This window comes from Impatiens glandulifera, chromosome 2 (assembly GCF_907164915.1).
Source record: "Impatiens glandulifera chromosome 2, dImpGla2.1, whole genome shotgun sequence".
Lineage (NCBI taxonomy): Eukaryota > Viridiplantae > Streptophyta > Magnoliopsida > Ericales > Balsaminaceae > Impatiens > Impatiens glandulifera.
This window is the reverse complement of record NC_061863.1, coordinates 62,741,928-62,757,745: the sequence shown is the minus strand read 5'-3', so window position 1 is coordinate 62,757,745 and position 15,818 is coordinate 62,741,928. Positions and strand designations below refer to the sequence as shown.

Below are 15,818 nucleotides of genomic sequence, written 5' to 3'. Positions count from 1 at the left end.
GAAAGAGAAACACATAATTCAATTGTTATTTATGATTCTTATAATTCTGGTGTTGTAAATTAGAAAAGAAACTTGTTTTCAATTAGAAAATAATATGTACTTTATTATATTTAAATAATTATTATTTTTTATAATACATTAATTAAATATTTTACATGATTATTAGTAGTTAGTTAGAAGTAAACAAACTTTCTCGTATTTTTCTCTTTCTGTTTTCCCGTTCTCTCTCTCTCATCAAGGTCCTCCCATGGCGTCTCTTCAAAACTCCATTTTTCTCTCTTTCTCCTTCCGCGACCATAATTTCTTCGTTGTTTATCATCTTTTTCAGCAACCTTATCTTAATGGAGACTCTGCAATCTATTGCGCCATTAGTATCCGGCAACTCATTGTTGAACTTCGCCAAGCGATCTCCGAAGTTGAGTTTGTTCAAGCAAGTAGATGCTTCGATATTTCTACGGAGAAGATGGAGGTGGAAATCAGCGATTCTGACTGTGGCAATAAGATCAGTCGCTGATGGAAGAGATGGCGGAGCTGCAAGCTCAAAGGATTGGTCTTCTATGGTTGAAAGCTCTGATTCTAAGGCGGAGAATGTAAACAAAGATCACATGTTGTTGAGTGCTGAGAAGAGAAATTCTGGTACGTTCGATTTTCCTTGTAACCGCAAATTAATGCGCTTCGTATGCATATCTGGAAATTAATTTGAAAGATTACACGGAATAATTTACATATGATCGAGTAGTGATGCAAACTGAAATTGTAACCTAAATTGCAGGAGATGAGTCTGCAGTAGCAAATCATGATATTCCGCAATTGATCAAGGATATTGAGATGGAAGATGGCTCGGAAAAGAAAGCAACTTATAATATTGTTTTCGTTACATCAGAGGCAGCACCATACTCCAAAACAGGAGGATTGGGAGATGTTTGTGGTTCATTGCCTATTGCACTGGCTGATCGCGGGCATCGTGTGATGGTGGTGTCTCCAAGATATTTGCACGATGGTCCTTCAGATAAGAAATTTTCTGCTGCAGTTGATCTTAATATCCGCACCAATGTTTTTTGCTTTGGAGGTGTACAGGAGGTTGGATATTTTCATGAGTACAGGGCCGGTGTTGATTGGGTATGTATGTATGAAAAACATGCAGCTCTATAATATTTCCTTGGAAAATTGAATCATTTTATCTGGCATTTTTATTATATATAGGTTTTTGTAGACCATTCTACTTATCAACGCCCAGGAAATCCATATGGTGATACATATGGTGCTTTTGGTGATAACCAGGTAATGTATTAGGCAGAAATTTTACATTGTAAGCCACTGATCAGTAATTTGGTGATCAAACTTAGATTTTCTTTTGTCTAAATAGTTGGTTGTGTCTTGTGTTTTAGCTCCGGTTTGCCTTGCTTTGTCACGCAGCATGTGAAGCTCCTTTATTGCTTCCGTTGGGAGGATATACTTATGGAGAAAAATGTATGTTCCTTGCAAATGATTGGCATGCAAGTCTTGTCCCAGTGTAAGTTTTGTCTTTGTCTTAGATTTGATTGATCTCTTCTACTTAATTTGCTCCTACCAACACTTCATTCACCCCATGATGCATACTTGAGATTGTGTTTTTTACTACCATTTAAATCACTTGAAGGTGGTTTTTGATCATGTTGCTTGTTGTTACACTCATGTCTTCCTTATACAATTTACAAATATTCTTGTCTCAGTCTTTTGGCTGCGAAATATCGCCCTTGTGGAGTTTACAAAGATTGTCGCAGTATCGTTGTCATACACAATCTAGCACACCAGGTAAGGAAGTTAATTAGAAGTGACTTGGGTATCAAAAAAATATAGTTAAATAAATTAGTTAAGAACATGTTGCTCGAATGACTTGGGTTGCAAAAATACTTTATATACATGATCAGGATCCAGTTGGGAACTTTGAATTACTAATGCTTTTGAGATCAGACAAACTTGGAATTAAGGGGTAATTAAATGAATAATAGTCGGAACTTTGATGAAGTTCGATTCCTACTTAAAACAGTCTTCTATACATAGGGGGTGATATATATTGTGTTAGCATGCATAATGCATTTTCCAAGAAAAAAACCCTAATCTAAAAAGGAAGAAAATGAAAAAGAAAAAGTGAGAATTTATTTATCTGAAAATATGAGAAGATTAATTAATGTTCTGTATGCAATTAATTAGGGTGTGGAGCCTGCAGTATGCTTCAAAAATCTTGGACTACCATCAGAGTGGTATGGAGCTCTAGAATGGATATTTCCTACATGGGCAAGAACTCATGCCTTGGACACTGGTGAAGCCGTGAATGTATTAAAAGGCGGAATTGTGACTGCAGACAGAATACTCACAGTTAGCCAGGTTGATGCAAAAATCTCTCATGCTCTAGAATGTCTTCTCATTTTTTGTTCAATATCTTACTCTTTTCTAAAGAAGCATATGATTGTTTGATGTGCACAGGGATATTCCTGGGAGATAACAACAGCTGAAGGTGGATATGGCCTACAGGAATTGCTAAAAAGTCGACAGATTGTCCTCAATGGTTTGTTTGCATTCCAACTGAAAAACCTATATAATAAATTAATATAATGCATGAATGAACCAGTTAGAGTTTTAAAAATGATGTGGAATGTATACATGATCCTGATATTATATAATTAAGATGGATATATATATTATAGGGATCACAAATGGAATTGACTTAGCAGAATGGGACCCTTCCACTGATGAACATCTTCCCTCTACATATTCCATAGATGATCTGTCTGGGAAGGTTGGTTGGTTTGTGGTTTGTGTGTTTCCTTCCTTCTTCTATATATATAACATTTGATAGAATGTATATGTATCAATTTGTTTGTTTGTGCATGTAGGCTAAATGCAAGGCTGCTTTGCAAGAGGAGTTAGGGCTTCCTGTTAGGTCTGATTGTCCACTGGTGAGATGGGAAGACTACTAGATGGATAGATAGATATATAATAGAATAGAATAGAATAATATTATTAATGTTACTTGAGAGGCTTATATTGAATGAAATGGTTCAGATAGGTTTCATTGGGAGATTAGACTACCAGAAAGGAATTGATATAATTTTACACGCAGCTCCAGAAATATTTCAAGATGATGTTCAATTGGTAAGGTAGCATTAATTAAATAATATTTTTATGATGATAAAGTATATAGTAATGAAATGATTTAGGTAATGCTGGGATCTGGGGAAAAACATTACGAAGACTGGATGAGGATGACAGAGTCGTCGTATAAAGAGAAATTCTGTGGATGGGTGGGGTTTAATGTCCCTGTATCTCATAGGATAACAGCAGGGTAATATAATATAATTAGAATATGTAAATGTAATGTAATTAGGTATTGATTAATATTTGCATGGATGGATGCATGGATGTGGATGCAGGTGTGACATATTATTGATGCCATCTAGATTTGAACCATGTGGACTTAATCAATTGTATGCAATGAGATATGGAACAGTACCTGTGGTTCATGGAACAGGAGGGTTGAGAGTAATATATAATTAGTTTTATATACTATGTTTAATTTTCTGCATTGCATAATATAATATATAGGCTAGCTTTTAATAATATGTTTGTTTGTTTGTTTGTTTGTTTCGGGGATGACAGGACACGGTGCAAACTTTTAACCCATATGCAGAAGGTGGGGAAGGAACAGGGTGGGCTTTTACACCTCTGTGTGGAGAAAACATGGTTGAGGTTTTGAGATTGGCAATAAAAACATACAGAGAGTACAAGGGGTCGTGGTCTGGATTAATGAAACGGGGAATGAGAAAGGATGTATCTTGGGACAACGCAGCTGCCCAATACGAACAAGTCTTTCAATGGGCCTTCATTGACTCTCCATACATCTCATGACCACCTCAAACAAATCAGTTACGTTTTCTCTTTCATTTCTAATTCATTCTTTTTGCCTAGTACTTAATTACAACAAGATTAAGTAGTCGTATTTAGCTAATTTTTTAACCCAATATCTTCTATGTCTAATTCTTAAATACGTACACTGTACACAACAAGCAAGTGTCCGAATCCATGATAAATGCAACTTCATAATCGTAAGTAAAACAAAAATTATAACATTTGAGTATTATATATATAATAACAGTACTAGCTAGCTAGCTAGGTAGATCCCATTAATTAATACATACTCAATATAACCCCACCAAAAAGAAACAAGTACAAAATGAGAATGTGATTGTTGTTGATGTTTATGTTTATGTGTAAGAAGAAGAAGATGATGATGAAGAAGGGAATGAATAGGGAAGAGAACGTCTCCTCTTGTAATTGGCCTTGAAACAAGCTTGCCTGAGTCTCTTAGTTCTATCGGTCAACTCTAATTCTGGCACCTTTTCCACCAATCTCTTGTGCTCTTCTAACATCTCTATCTCCCTCTTACTCATCCCCAATTCCTGATATATATCAATATCAAACATTTTTAATATTTTTAATCAGACATATATATATATATACTACTAATGAGTTACCTTGACATTTTGAATGAGAGAAGTCAAGCTCTTGAGCTTGCGATGAGGCCACCTCATTATGTTAAGCTCTCGACACCTCTTCTTCAGAACTGTCAGTCCAATCTTAAGCTCTTTCGCCGCCTTTGTTATTGGTATATTAAAATACTTTTTAATCTCCTCCAATTCCAAACCTGAAGATTTTGATGACGATGATGATGATGATGGTAATGATAATATTGATGATATCTTTCCACCACCTCCTGCTGTTGCTGTTGCTGCTTCTTCTTCTACCACTGCTTCTGCCGATGTTGATGATGATATTATTAATGAGCTCTCAACAGCCATATTATTATACCCATTACCCATATTATTATTATCATTGTTAACAAAATCAAAATTGATTCCTCCGGCAAGAGTACTAATCGGATCATAATTATAAATAGGATATTCCAGCGCCTTCACCTCGCTCACAGGAGGAGGATCGAACAAGTAGTATTCATTAAGGTTTTCGAGATGATCAGTACTATTGGTAATATTTGGATAACTATTATTAATCATGTCGGGACAATACTGGAAATTATTGAAAGTATCAAACTGGCCAGTGGTGGTGGTGGTGGTGGTATCGGAAGTGAATATTTGATGATTGGTATTAATGGAGTTGATGTTGTTGTTGAAAAAAGGTGAAAGTAGTTGATCATCATGATGATCATAATTATAATTATAACAGTTGTTGTTGAAGGAAAATGGATCATCTTCTGGATAGCAATACGGATATTGAAGATGATCATCAGTATTATTAGTAGTAATAGTATTACTACTCATGAAGCTGTTGCTGTTCCATGCAATAAGCTGCTGCTCCTGTTGTTGATGATGATCATGTTGATCCCACAATCTGCATCATGAAATACATTTTATTTATTGTGTTCATTAACATTGATTGGTAAAAGAATAGTCATTTTGCATATTTAACCAAACAAATTACTACTTTAGATAACTATCACGATCCCAACTAAGAATCGATTCTGATATCTTAAACAAGATTATTGTCCCTTGAACTACTACTTAGGGGTTACAAAATACTAAACATTTTTGTTATTGCATTCAATATTGGAATTAGACTTCTTTCTAATCCTATACATAAAATGAAAAAAAAAAAAAAAACATTTGTGATTCCATATATAAAAATGAATATATATATATATATACTTACCCATCTGATTGATGAAGATCAAAGTGTTGCCACTGATAAGAATGATCATCAGTATGATGATGATGATTAATGTGCAGGTTCTCCTCCATCTTCATGACCCGACTGACCGTTTTGCTGTTGATTATTATATTGAGAGAGATTGAAGAATGGAAATGGAAGAGATGGGCTAAAGGGGTTTATATATATAGATCATAATATAAAAGGGGTTGAAGATAGAAATTATAGTTACTTGGTTTTAGTGCATAAATATTATGGGGACTTTACAAGTTATTTAGTAACATCGATCAATCCATCTCTTTAATTCATTCATTCATTCATTAACTACAGAACAATTACCCACCCAATCAAACACACGAGTACGTACTACACTACAGTTCAATATCATTTAATGCTTTAATTAATTAATTAATTAATTAATTAATTGTATCGAATCGATCGGTTAATAATAATATTTGCACACGTACGTACATACTTAATTACATATAATACCAAGCCACTTAAGTGTGAAACTAAAAGCCTCCATAATATATACAAGGCTCTTAGACCCTAGCTTTTTCATATAAATGTTTATTCAGGGTTTTATGCCTTTTGTCGGAAAAAAATATTTTATGATAAAATAATAAGTTATTTGTATTTTTAATTGTTAAAATATCTTTTCATATTTAAAATTTAAATTTAATAAAAATAAAGTATATATTTTAGTTGATAAAATGAATAATTTGAAATTAAAATAATTTAAATTTTGTTTTAAGTAAAAACCCACGTCAAACGAGCACTCAGTGAAGTCTTACTTAATAATAATGCATATGCATGCATGATGAATACATGAACATAATTAATCTGATCATAATGTGATCATTTTCATATTTCTCTGAATGAATGAATGAATTAATTAATTAAAAGCTGCGCCATGGATAATAATACCATGGTTTTTACCATGTATGCATGGATGTATGGATGGTAAAACCTGTGTAAATACACACATGTCAAGGTGGTCGTCAAGGATGACTATATCCATCATTAATTAATGAGAGAATAATTGTTCTTAAGGCACCGTTTAACGAGGTTAATTAATTAACGGACAATTATTGCACTGCACACATATATATTTACTGGAAAAATAAAACTGAAGACATGGATGGATGGATGGATGGTCATTAATTACACTAATTTATTAATGAAAAATTAATCAATAATTCAAAATATAGATTATAGATATAAGCAAAAACATTTAAAAAAATTAATGAATAGATGGATAATGGCACCCGTACGTGCGCATAGGGGCGTACAACCTGATTTTTTTCAAAAGATCTTAAATTTTATATTATTTTTGAAAAGGTAAAACCATTTAATTTCATCTTTCTTGTCGACCGGCCAATAATTATAAATATTACCCCAGATTATCATGTACTTGCGTGCTTTAATTAATCAAAGTTCCAAGTCCTTGTAATTTATATATATATATATATATATATATATATATATATATTTTGAGTTTAAAAAGCTAACATTAAACATCATTTAACTGGATTATATATATGTCATGGTCCGTCTGTTAATTTCTGCCATGAATTTGTTTTAATATATTACAACTATGTTAAAGTGTATTAATTTATTCATTTGATCTTCTTCACATTGCTTTGAATGAGTCATGAGTGCTTGTGAATCGATAAAAACAAATTCATTTGATTAGATATATAGCTAGAATTCCTTGGCCAAAACGACAGAGCTTAATTTGATCACCACTCAACAACACTGACAAACTGCTAGATGATCAACAACACTCAAGAACACACACACACAGGTAGCAAAAACAAATTAATCAAAAACACACATACATTGTTATTATTAAATGGATCATCGAGAGAAAGACGAGCATTTTTAAGGATTCTTGGCACCACCACCATTAGCAGGTTTTCCTTTCCTAGGAGGGTCATGTTTAGAATTTGGCCCAGCATCATCATAATCCATTATTGTATCATGCACCATCAGTTTTCTTGAATTCACCTGGAGGAAGAAGAGCCCTTCTTAATTCAGAAATATTTATTATAATATATTATTGTAATGCTGAATGATCTTCCTATTTTTTTTTTAAACAGAGTAGTATCTACCTTGTTCATCATAGTGTGAAAGTTGTTCATGTTTCCACTGCAGCCCTCTGCCAATATTCCTAATTAATTGATATATATGAGAAAAAAATCAATATATTTGTTATCTATAATATAAATAGCTAGATTGGTTTGATTCCTCCAGAAGCGGAGGATCATGAATATGGAGTGTCATGCTAGTTAATTCTCCTTAATTCATAGAAGAAAAAAGAAAGAAGATAAACTGAGAAGGGTTTATCTAGCCTTTACCTGAGAAAGAGTAAGTAAGTAGCAAGAGGAAAATTGGGAGACAAGCAGCCATTATTGATGAATACTTATTTCTTTAGCAAAATTTCAAGAGATATATAAAGAATTTCTAAGATGGGTGGAATGAGGCTATAGAGGGAAGGAAGCTTTCTTTTTATGCTCAATGGAAAGGGCATGCAATTGGTGCCATTGTGCAGCCCCCCACCCCACCCAATACCCATCCTATCATTTTCAGCTTTATATAACTTTTAGTTTCTGGTCATAAAGTCAACTAAATTTTCTTTTGTCCTCTTCCTTCCCTTCCCCACTTAGCAAGAAACAGTGGCAGATGATATAAAGTTGTTTCAAGTATGAGACTTCAAACACTTATCAACCTTGCATAAAAGAGTTTGCCCTAGGCATCAGTTTATCCTTTGGCTTGTTTTTCCTGATAGATCATGAAAGACAAAGGTTAGACAATTTCTTCCAAATGAAGAGGATTTTTTTTTTTACTATTTCCTGTTTGATTATTCATTTTATGTTATATATATTGAAGAGAATAATTAATGCATGATGATGATGATGATTATGAGATGATTTAAAGAATGAATTATTGTTGAAGCTAAAGGTAAGAGTCTTTTCTCAAGCATATCAATATCAGATCATGCAATTATGTCTGAGACCTGGATTGATGGAAATGCTAGTGGTTTGATAGTTGACCATTGTCATCTATCTGGAAGCTATGAAATCTGTAACTAAACTTAGTGGTTAAATAGTTGTTTACTTTCCTTCTAATCATGACCCGAGTATATATGCGATAAAACAATTTTAAAAGGTAGTGAGAATTGAAATTCATTGACTTGGTCCAAATTGAAATTTTGTTACATTAGCAAACAAAACAATAATTAATATCAACTTTAGCTCTAATACTTTGATTTCTTGACCATTTGAAAATTTTGAGTAAAGAGCAATCAGAAATGGAGAGTGGTCTACAGAAGAGATCAATGTTGAGGAGGAGGGTTGAACTTTGGTTTGCCATTGGGACAGCACTACTACAAAGGGAGACATGAGGAAACTTTTGAAGTCTTGTTAAGGCACTAATTAATTTTGTTCTAACTCCTCATTAAGACAAGTGATTAGAAATAAATTAACTACTCATTAGGTTTCCCCCCTACCATATTATTATTATATGTTCTTGTATGGAATATTAGTGATAAAAACTAAATTTAGTACAAAGTTTAACATTTTAAAAAGAAATTAAAAAATTGGACCAAATTACTCTTCAATTGAAATAATGACCTTTTTCTTAATGAGGTCAAATGGTTTGTGCCCCTTTAAGAAAATAAAAACTCATCTCAATTAGATAACCCTAGCTAGCTAGCTAGCTAGCTAGCAATCCAAGTACACCTTTATACAAAATGATTAATTTTGTATATGTTCTCTATTACCCACACATGATTTATATCAAATAGTCATGTATCCGTTTCTTAAAGTAAATTGTTGGTTTTTGGTTCACAAATCCAGGTTCAAAAAAAAAAAAGAAGTCTAATGAGCTGTATTTGGCTTCTAAGTACCTTTTGTGTTTCAGACCGACTCGATTGGGGAAAGTGTCGCGGAGGCCAGATCTTGAATCCTACAAAACAAAATGACAAATAAGTTCTTAGAACAAGGACTAGTTTTGAAAGGCAACGAGGTTATTATGTCACAACTTCTTAGTACATGTTAAAGAAATTTCAAAAATAATAAAATGTATTCATGGGCCACGTGTCATAACTGATCATCCATCATTAGTTGTTGCACGTGGGCTGTTCTGGTCCATGAGCTCTACAGTAGTCAGACTCAGATTTAGTCAAACCATGACCATCGAATCCTAGCTGGGTATAAAACCCTAAATCCCATGTTTTAATTTATCTTCTCTGATATTTTCCACTATACTCTACAAACCTACAGTACAATACTGTTATAGTCATCAATAGTGTAAACAACAAACAAAACCCACCAAAGAGTGGAGACAATATGAATTTCACAATCAACGGCAGTGAGAGGAGAAGATAAGGTTTTACTGCATACATTGTATAGTCACCTATCATCAGTTGTTTTGTTTGTGCTCCTGTTCATCATCTTTCGCCTTTCTCCTCTGTCTTGATTTTCTTGCATTCTATGATTATGATGCTGAGAATACAATAAAAGAGGATACATAGGGGAAATGGATGAAAAACCACTATTTGTAGTATATGCATCATAATCATCAGTGCTTGCAGTCATATCATTGAAAAGGAAAAGTCCATGGCATGGCTGATTCCACTTCCAACTTAAATTCCTAACTTGATAAGGACAGAAAATGCTCCATTTTTACATGATAAATTCAAACAACAATTACCAAATTAACATCACCTATCAGATAGGTTTAGCAGCAGCAGGACTTTACATTTCTATTTATTAGAACCAAGATGCAGATGGTAAATCAATTCAAACATCTGTTCTCTATTTCATGAAACAATTGCAATTACAACCAAAGAGATACCAAAGGAGCCATCGAATTACATAACGATGTTAGGAAACATACAAATATATAAAACAGTCAATCAAAACCGATGACGACAAGCAAGCAACAAACGGATAAAGCAGACTCAAGATACTGAATATAATATGCCATTACAATATGTGGACAAAGCGCCAAACCATAAAAGAAAAGGAAATATGTCTTCATTCTTCTGTACTTTTCTACAATGTTGGTGAGGAAAAAAAGAAAAGAAAAAATAAACTCCTCAAAGACCAATGAATGAATGAATGCAGTGTGTTCAACTAACTTGTGATTGAATGAAAAAAAAAAACCATAATAAAACCTTTCCCCCAAAAAAGAAGAAAACGAGCATTTAATGGATGAAACAGCATGCCCATGAAAATAGCATGAGACTGGGACTCCCCTCCTCAAAGACTGAATGGAATGAATGCAAGACCCGTTTATAAAAGGAAAATGTATGCAAAGATGGGACAGACACAGATTGGAATTAAAAGAAAATCACTACCAGATTTGTTTTGCCAGATAGCGAGTCAGTCCAGACCTTGAAAAACTAACTCTCTATGGTGAGAGGATGATCACTAGAATGAATGATTCCATCACCATTATTCCTTGAATGAAGATCACAACTACCATCAATGCCAAAGTATATTTTTTTTATCAAAGACATGCAACCTAGCTAGGATCTGTAAATTCTGGACACCATTTCAAAATCAACCCTACCTACTAACAACAACCATAAACCTGGAGAATAAGAAGAATGACAGTCTGATTATTGCACAGACAAAACCATCAAAGGTTTTGAAAGGCAACGATCGCCCTTTTGTGTTAACCCATGGTGTAGGGACAGAACACCGACCAGTGCATGCAGAGTTAGTGGCAACTTGGAGAGATATCAATCCGATAGGTAATGCACATGCATTGTTAGTGACAACTTGGAGTTCACTCACTCCACTGACCGAGTTTAATCATGACCCAACAAGATGGATGGATGGATGGATGGATGGATGCATGCATGCAGGACTCCAAATGGAAAAAAAATATGCACCATGTGGTAGTAGTATCCTCAAACAGAAATTGCTCGATTGATAGCCAATCTGGCCCATTCAGCAGATTCTTTGATGAAATGATCCTCTGAAGACAAACATTCATTTAAAAACTCCTCGCTTGCCAGAGATTTCTGAATCAAAGAACTTGCTGTATTTCCCAGAGTATCAGCCAGATCTCCAAGGACTCCAATAGCAGTTTTCATCACCACTTCATCCCTGAATATCAAAACAATAATAGAGTTAATTATTTATTTTATTTTATATTTCTGCCTATTTCTGAAGTTAAGAAACCTACGTACATGTCTTTTTCTATATACATACTATCAAGAAACAGGAGGATATGAGGTGCATAAGGAGCTAGGAGATGAGACTTGGGAGAATTTTTAAACCCTTGCAATATCCCAGAATACGCCTCCAATATCCCATTCCTCAGAAGATTGGTGTAGTCGCTCAGTTCATCATCTGCACCCGATGAACGGAAAGATAATTCTGCTGCACTCTGAAGCATAGGCATGGCATACATCAAATATTTATCAAAACTCTCCCCTATAGCAAGTGCTATATCACCAAAGCATGAAAAAATGGAAGGCTTCACCGATCGATGTAACTGACTGCTGGACAAATCTTTAAGGAGTTGCGTCATAATTGCATCACAGTATGGCAATATCCTATGTTCCAATCCCCTACATATGTCTCCTACCACCCCAGCCGTAACAGCACAAACTTGATATTCCTCAAAGTTCTGAAGACCCATTTCCAAGTATTTGTAGAACTCAGGCATATATTTAGCAAAGTCCGAGCCTGTTACATACACAAGAGAACCTATTGCAAGCATTGCTTCCTCGTATACTGTAGCAGCACTTCTACAAGAAAACACCCTGAGGAAGAGATTCATGATTTGATCTGCATACTGCATGAAGGCATTCTTTGTCGCCTCCATTGCTCCTAGTTTCTGAATAATAACCTGTAAGCACCCACAAAGAAGACCTTGCAGTTCACCTTGCTTCTCCCTCTCAAGGGTCAGGTGAAGCTCCATCATAATGACAGGTACTAGCTGTAATACCATTGGAAATGTTTCGTCGGTTGAACACCTTACCACTTCGTTCAAAGTCTCGTAAGCAGCAGTCCGCAATCGCGATTCTCCACCATCTTCCCTGTGGGTAACCGTAAGAAGAGCCTGAACAATTTCCTGGAAATAAGCATTTAGTGGAGAAGAGGGACCCACATCCTCACAACCCTGGGTGAGGAAATAGAGTGCACCACAAGCCTTCTCAGCAACATTCGGTATGTCCTTCATGCTGTGAAGGAGGACGGTTACTATTTGTTGGCAATTTTCCGGTGTAATTACTGCTCTTTCCATGGCTGAACCATGTAGGAACTCGAAAATCCTTCCAAGGGTCCAGGCTGTTGTGTCCCTTACATGGCTATTTAGATCTGTCTTCAAAGCAGCAAGCATGAAATTGAGAGCAACGTTTACTATACCCATTAACTTGTCAGGTGAAGGACCTTCCAAGATGGAACCAAAAGCATAGGTGGCTGCTTCCCTTTGCCTCCAGTCAGATCTTGCAATGTTTTCTTCAATAAATGGCATCACAAGCGGGACAATATCATCACCCACAGTTCTTGCAACCAAACCTAGGCAAGTACCACCAGCCATAGCAATATTCCATGCACTGTCATCCTGATCTTGATCTTCATCTTGTTTAAGCAGAGTCTCTAGCAGCATTGGAACGAGCGCAGGCAATGCTTGTTTGACAAAATAGAAGCATTGAATATCTGAGTCTCTAGCAAAATCACCATCAATTTCTTCTAAGATATCGAATTCCTCATCACAAATTGAGCTCCAGATTTCAATAGCTTGCAGAGCAACAGGCTCCTCGTCTTCCTTAACTGCCTTAGCTGCGATGTTGTAGATGTCATGGATGTAAGGAGCTAATTTCTCGTAGTACATTGAAGAAATGGAGACCAAACATTCGAATGATGCCTGTCGAATCTTTATATCAGGAGATAGAGTTGATTCAAAAACAACTCTCATGATGTAATCACGTTCCACATTATTGTTAAAATTTTCCTTAGCAAAGCCGAGAGCATTGTACAGTGCTCGAGTTGCAGCGAGCCTTACATCATTCACTTCCGATGCATTCATACCTTGAATCACAGACGTTAGTATCTTATTTACATTATCTTGCTCAACACCTGATGAAACCTCTTCACACAAATACCCCAGAGTTTCCAAAGTAGCTTGCTTGACATGAGCAGGGAGTTGATGAATGTTGGACAAGAGAGATTCTATGAGCTCAGGCCACATTTTTTTAGGCAACTCAATACCTGCTACCTTTGCAATAACTTGTGAAGCAGTTGACCAAGCTTCAGCTGCAGGAGAGGATAGAGTCTGTAGTAGTAACATCTTAATTTGTGTCTTTACTGACACGTCTAGAGAAAGCCACCTTTGAACAAACTCCAATTTCCTATGTTGTTCCTTGGCATCCAAAGCATTCTTAAGGATAAGTCCTGCTAACTTGCGGCTATCAACAGGCTTCTCATTGCTTGCAAGCTCTCCTGCAAGCGATAATAGGAAACCCGGGAGGTTTTGCTCCTGAAATTGTTTCAAAGTTTCTTCCGCATTCTTTCGCACTGCTGCATCCACCGCTTGTGCATTTAAGAGAACCTGCGTTACTTCCGTTGCCATACTGTATACAACAATATCAACTTTTAGAAGATAGGTACATCAATAAGAAATGTGCATTCAAATCAAATTAAAACGTCAGCGTGGCTAGTTGCTAACAGTGGAAACAAGGGTACTGTCCAACTAAGCAATAAACATCCCTCAAATTCAGCATCCTAAATTGTCAATCTATTAAAGAGATAACCGTGCGATAAAAACAAGGAATTTCAAAGAATTCTGGATCAGAATATTGACAGTAACTGATATCCATTTCGATCCGATGAAGGTAGAAAACTATAATTCCACGGATCAATAAACACAAATGTAAAAGAAAAAGATCGAGATTCTGAAATAAGCATAAGAAACAAGTATGGATAAGCAAAGGCAATCGATTATAGAAGCAAATATTACCTTCTAAAGAGTCCCGGACCGGCGATAGAAACTGTAAGATACACTCTCCAGCTGGAAAGAACGGAAAAGCGTCTCAAACCCTAGCAGAGAAAGAGAAAGAGAAAGAGAGAGATAGAAGACACTGAAAAGTAAAGCTGGATTTTTCTGCTATTTTGATTGCTTGCCATTATTGGGTTGGAAAATTCACCAAATATTATTCTTTTATTAAACCCTAAACATACGCTTAAACTATTTTTAATTTCAATTTATGTCTCTAAACTTGTCATTTTATTTTATGTCTTATAAAATCTTTTGAAATTCTACATCTTCGATTGAGTTTATTTAATTGAACTCTATATACGAGTAAGGATAAGAGAGCGAAAATCTGGTATCGAAAATAATATGACAACATGTGACTGAACTGAAATCTAATAGGCGAGAAAAATTCATTTTTCAAGTCTATTTACGTGTTATCACATCAATCCCGACACTATCAATGATACTAAATTTTTAATCTCTATTATTATTTAAAATATATATTATAAACTAAACATCACATTTTCATCTTATTTATTAAATTATCATAAAATAATAGAATACCTAAATTAGTTGGTTCATCTAATTATGGTGTGACTTGGATAATTTATGTGCACTAACAAGGAAAATGGTGTGTTCAACCAACACTTATTTTTGTCATCTTGAAATAAATAAAATAAGTTGAGAAGTTCTTGAATGTTAGAGAATGTAAATTAAAAAGTTTATTTTGATTATTTAAATCACCTTATAAAATAAATTTTGAATTTAAGTGTGACAAAGACTAGACACTTGTATACAAATTCAGAAATGGAGTAAGGGACACATTAGAGTGATGGGAATGAGAGTTTTCAGCACCAGGGCAGAACTAATTTATCAATTTACTATTGGATATTTATTTCAAAAATGAATTTGGTTATATTTAACTTTATTTATTATTTTGAGAATCAATCATATATTACTTCTATCTATTTTTGTGGCTTATAGGCTTGAAAAATAAAATAGTGCTTATGGGTTCAAATCATTAGTCCAGTTAACTTTTTTGCTGTGGTTTTGATTAATCAAAAATAAAAAGTCTAAACTGTTGAATGACAGATTGATTATTTGTGAACTTGATAAGTGAG

At 34.7% G+C, this 15,818-nt stretch overlaps 3 protein-coding genes across 4 annotated transcripts; 1 reads left to right on the top strand and 2 right to left on the bottom strand.

The window, feature by feature from the left end:
- Positions 1–258: 258 nt before the first annotated feature.
- On the top strand, positions 259–3,891 carry LOC124925999 (soluble starch synthase 1, chloroplastic/amyloplastic). The gene is made up of 13 exons (XM_047466154.1): positions 259–636; positions 773–1,119; positions 1,204–1,281; positions 1,389–1,513; positions 1,713–1,794; positions 2,194–2,367; positions 2,467–2,548; positions 2,688–2,779; positions 2,877–2,939; positions 3,046–3,135; positions 3,201–3,325; positions 3,414–3,522; positions 3,640–3,891. Exons 1-13 carry the CDS (start codon positions 342–344, stop codon positions 3,886–3,888), a joined length of 1,911 nt encoding a protein of 636 aa, XP_047322110.1. The 5' UTR covers positions 259–341; the 3' UTR covers positions 3,889–3,891.
- A 3,530-nt stretch (positions 3,892–7,421) lies between these two features.
- On the bottom strand, positions 7,422–8,198 carry LOC124925308. Its single transcript, XM_047465276.1, has 3 exons — positions 8,061–8,198; positions 7,815–7,873; positions 7,422–7,710 (listed from the first exon to the last, which is right to left on the bottom strand). The coding sequence occupies exons 1-3, from the start codon at positions 8,110–8,112 to the stop codon at positions 7,585–7,587; spliced, it is 237 nt and encodes a 78-aa protein (XP_047321232.1). The 5' UTR covers positions 8,113–8,198; the 3' UTR covers positions 7,422–7,584.
- A 2,452-nt stretch (positions 8,199–10,650) lies between these two features.
- LOC124925306 (importin subunit beta-1-like) lies at positions 10,651–14,831 on the bottom strand. 2 transcript variants are annotated; one of them, XM_047465274.1, is made up of 3 exons: positions 14,683–14,831; positions 11,906–14,296; positions 10,651–11,822 (listed from the first exon to the last, which is right to left on the bottom strand). In XM_047465274.1, the coding sequence occupies exons 2-3, from the start codon at positions 14,293–14,295 to the stop codon at positions 11,624–11,626; spliced, it is 2,589 nt and encodes an 862-aa protein (XP_047321230.1). In that variant the 5' UTR covers position 14,296; positions 14,683–14,831; the 3' UTR covers positions 10,651–11,623. The 2 variants fall into 2 exon arrangements, with proteins under 2 accessions (XP_047321230.1, XP_047321231.1); XM_047465275.1 differs by having other exon boundaries at positions 11,677–11,822; positions 11,928–14,296.
- Positions 14,832–15,818: the final 987 nt, after the last annotated feature.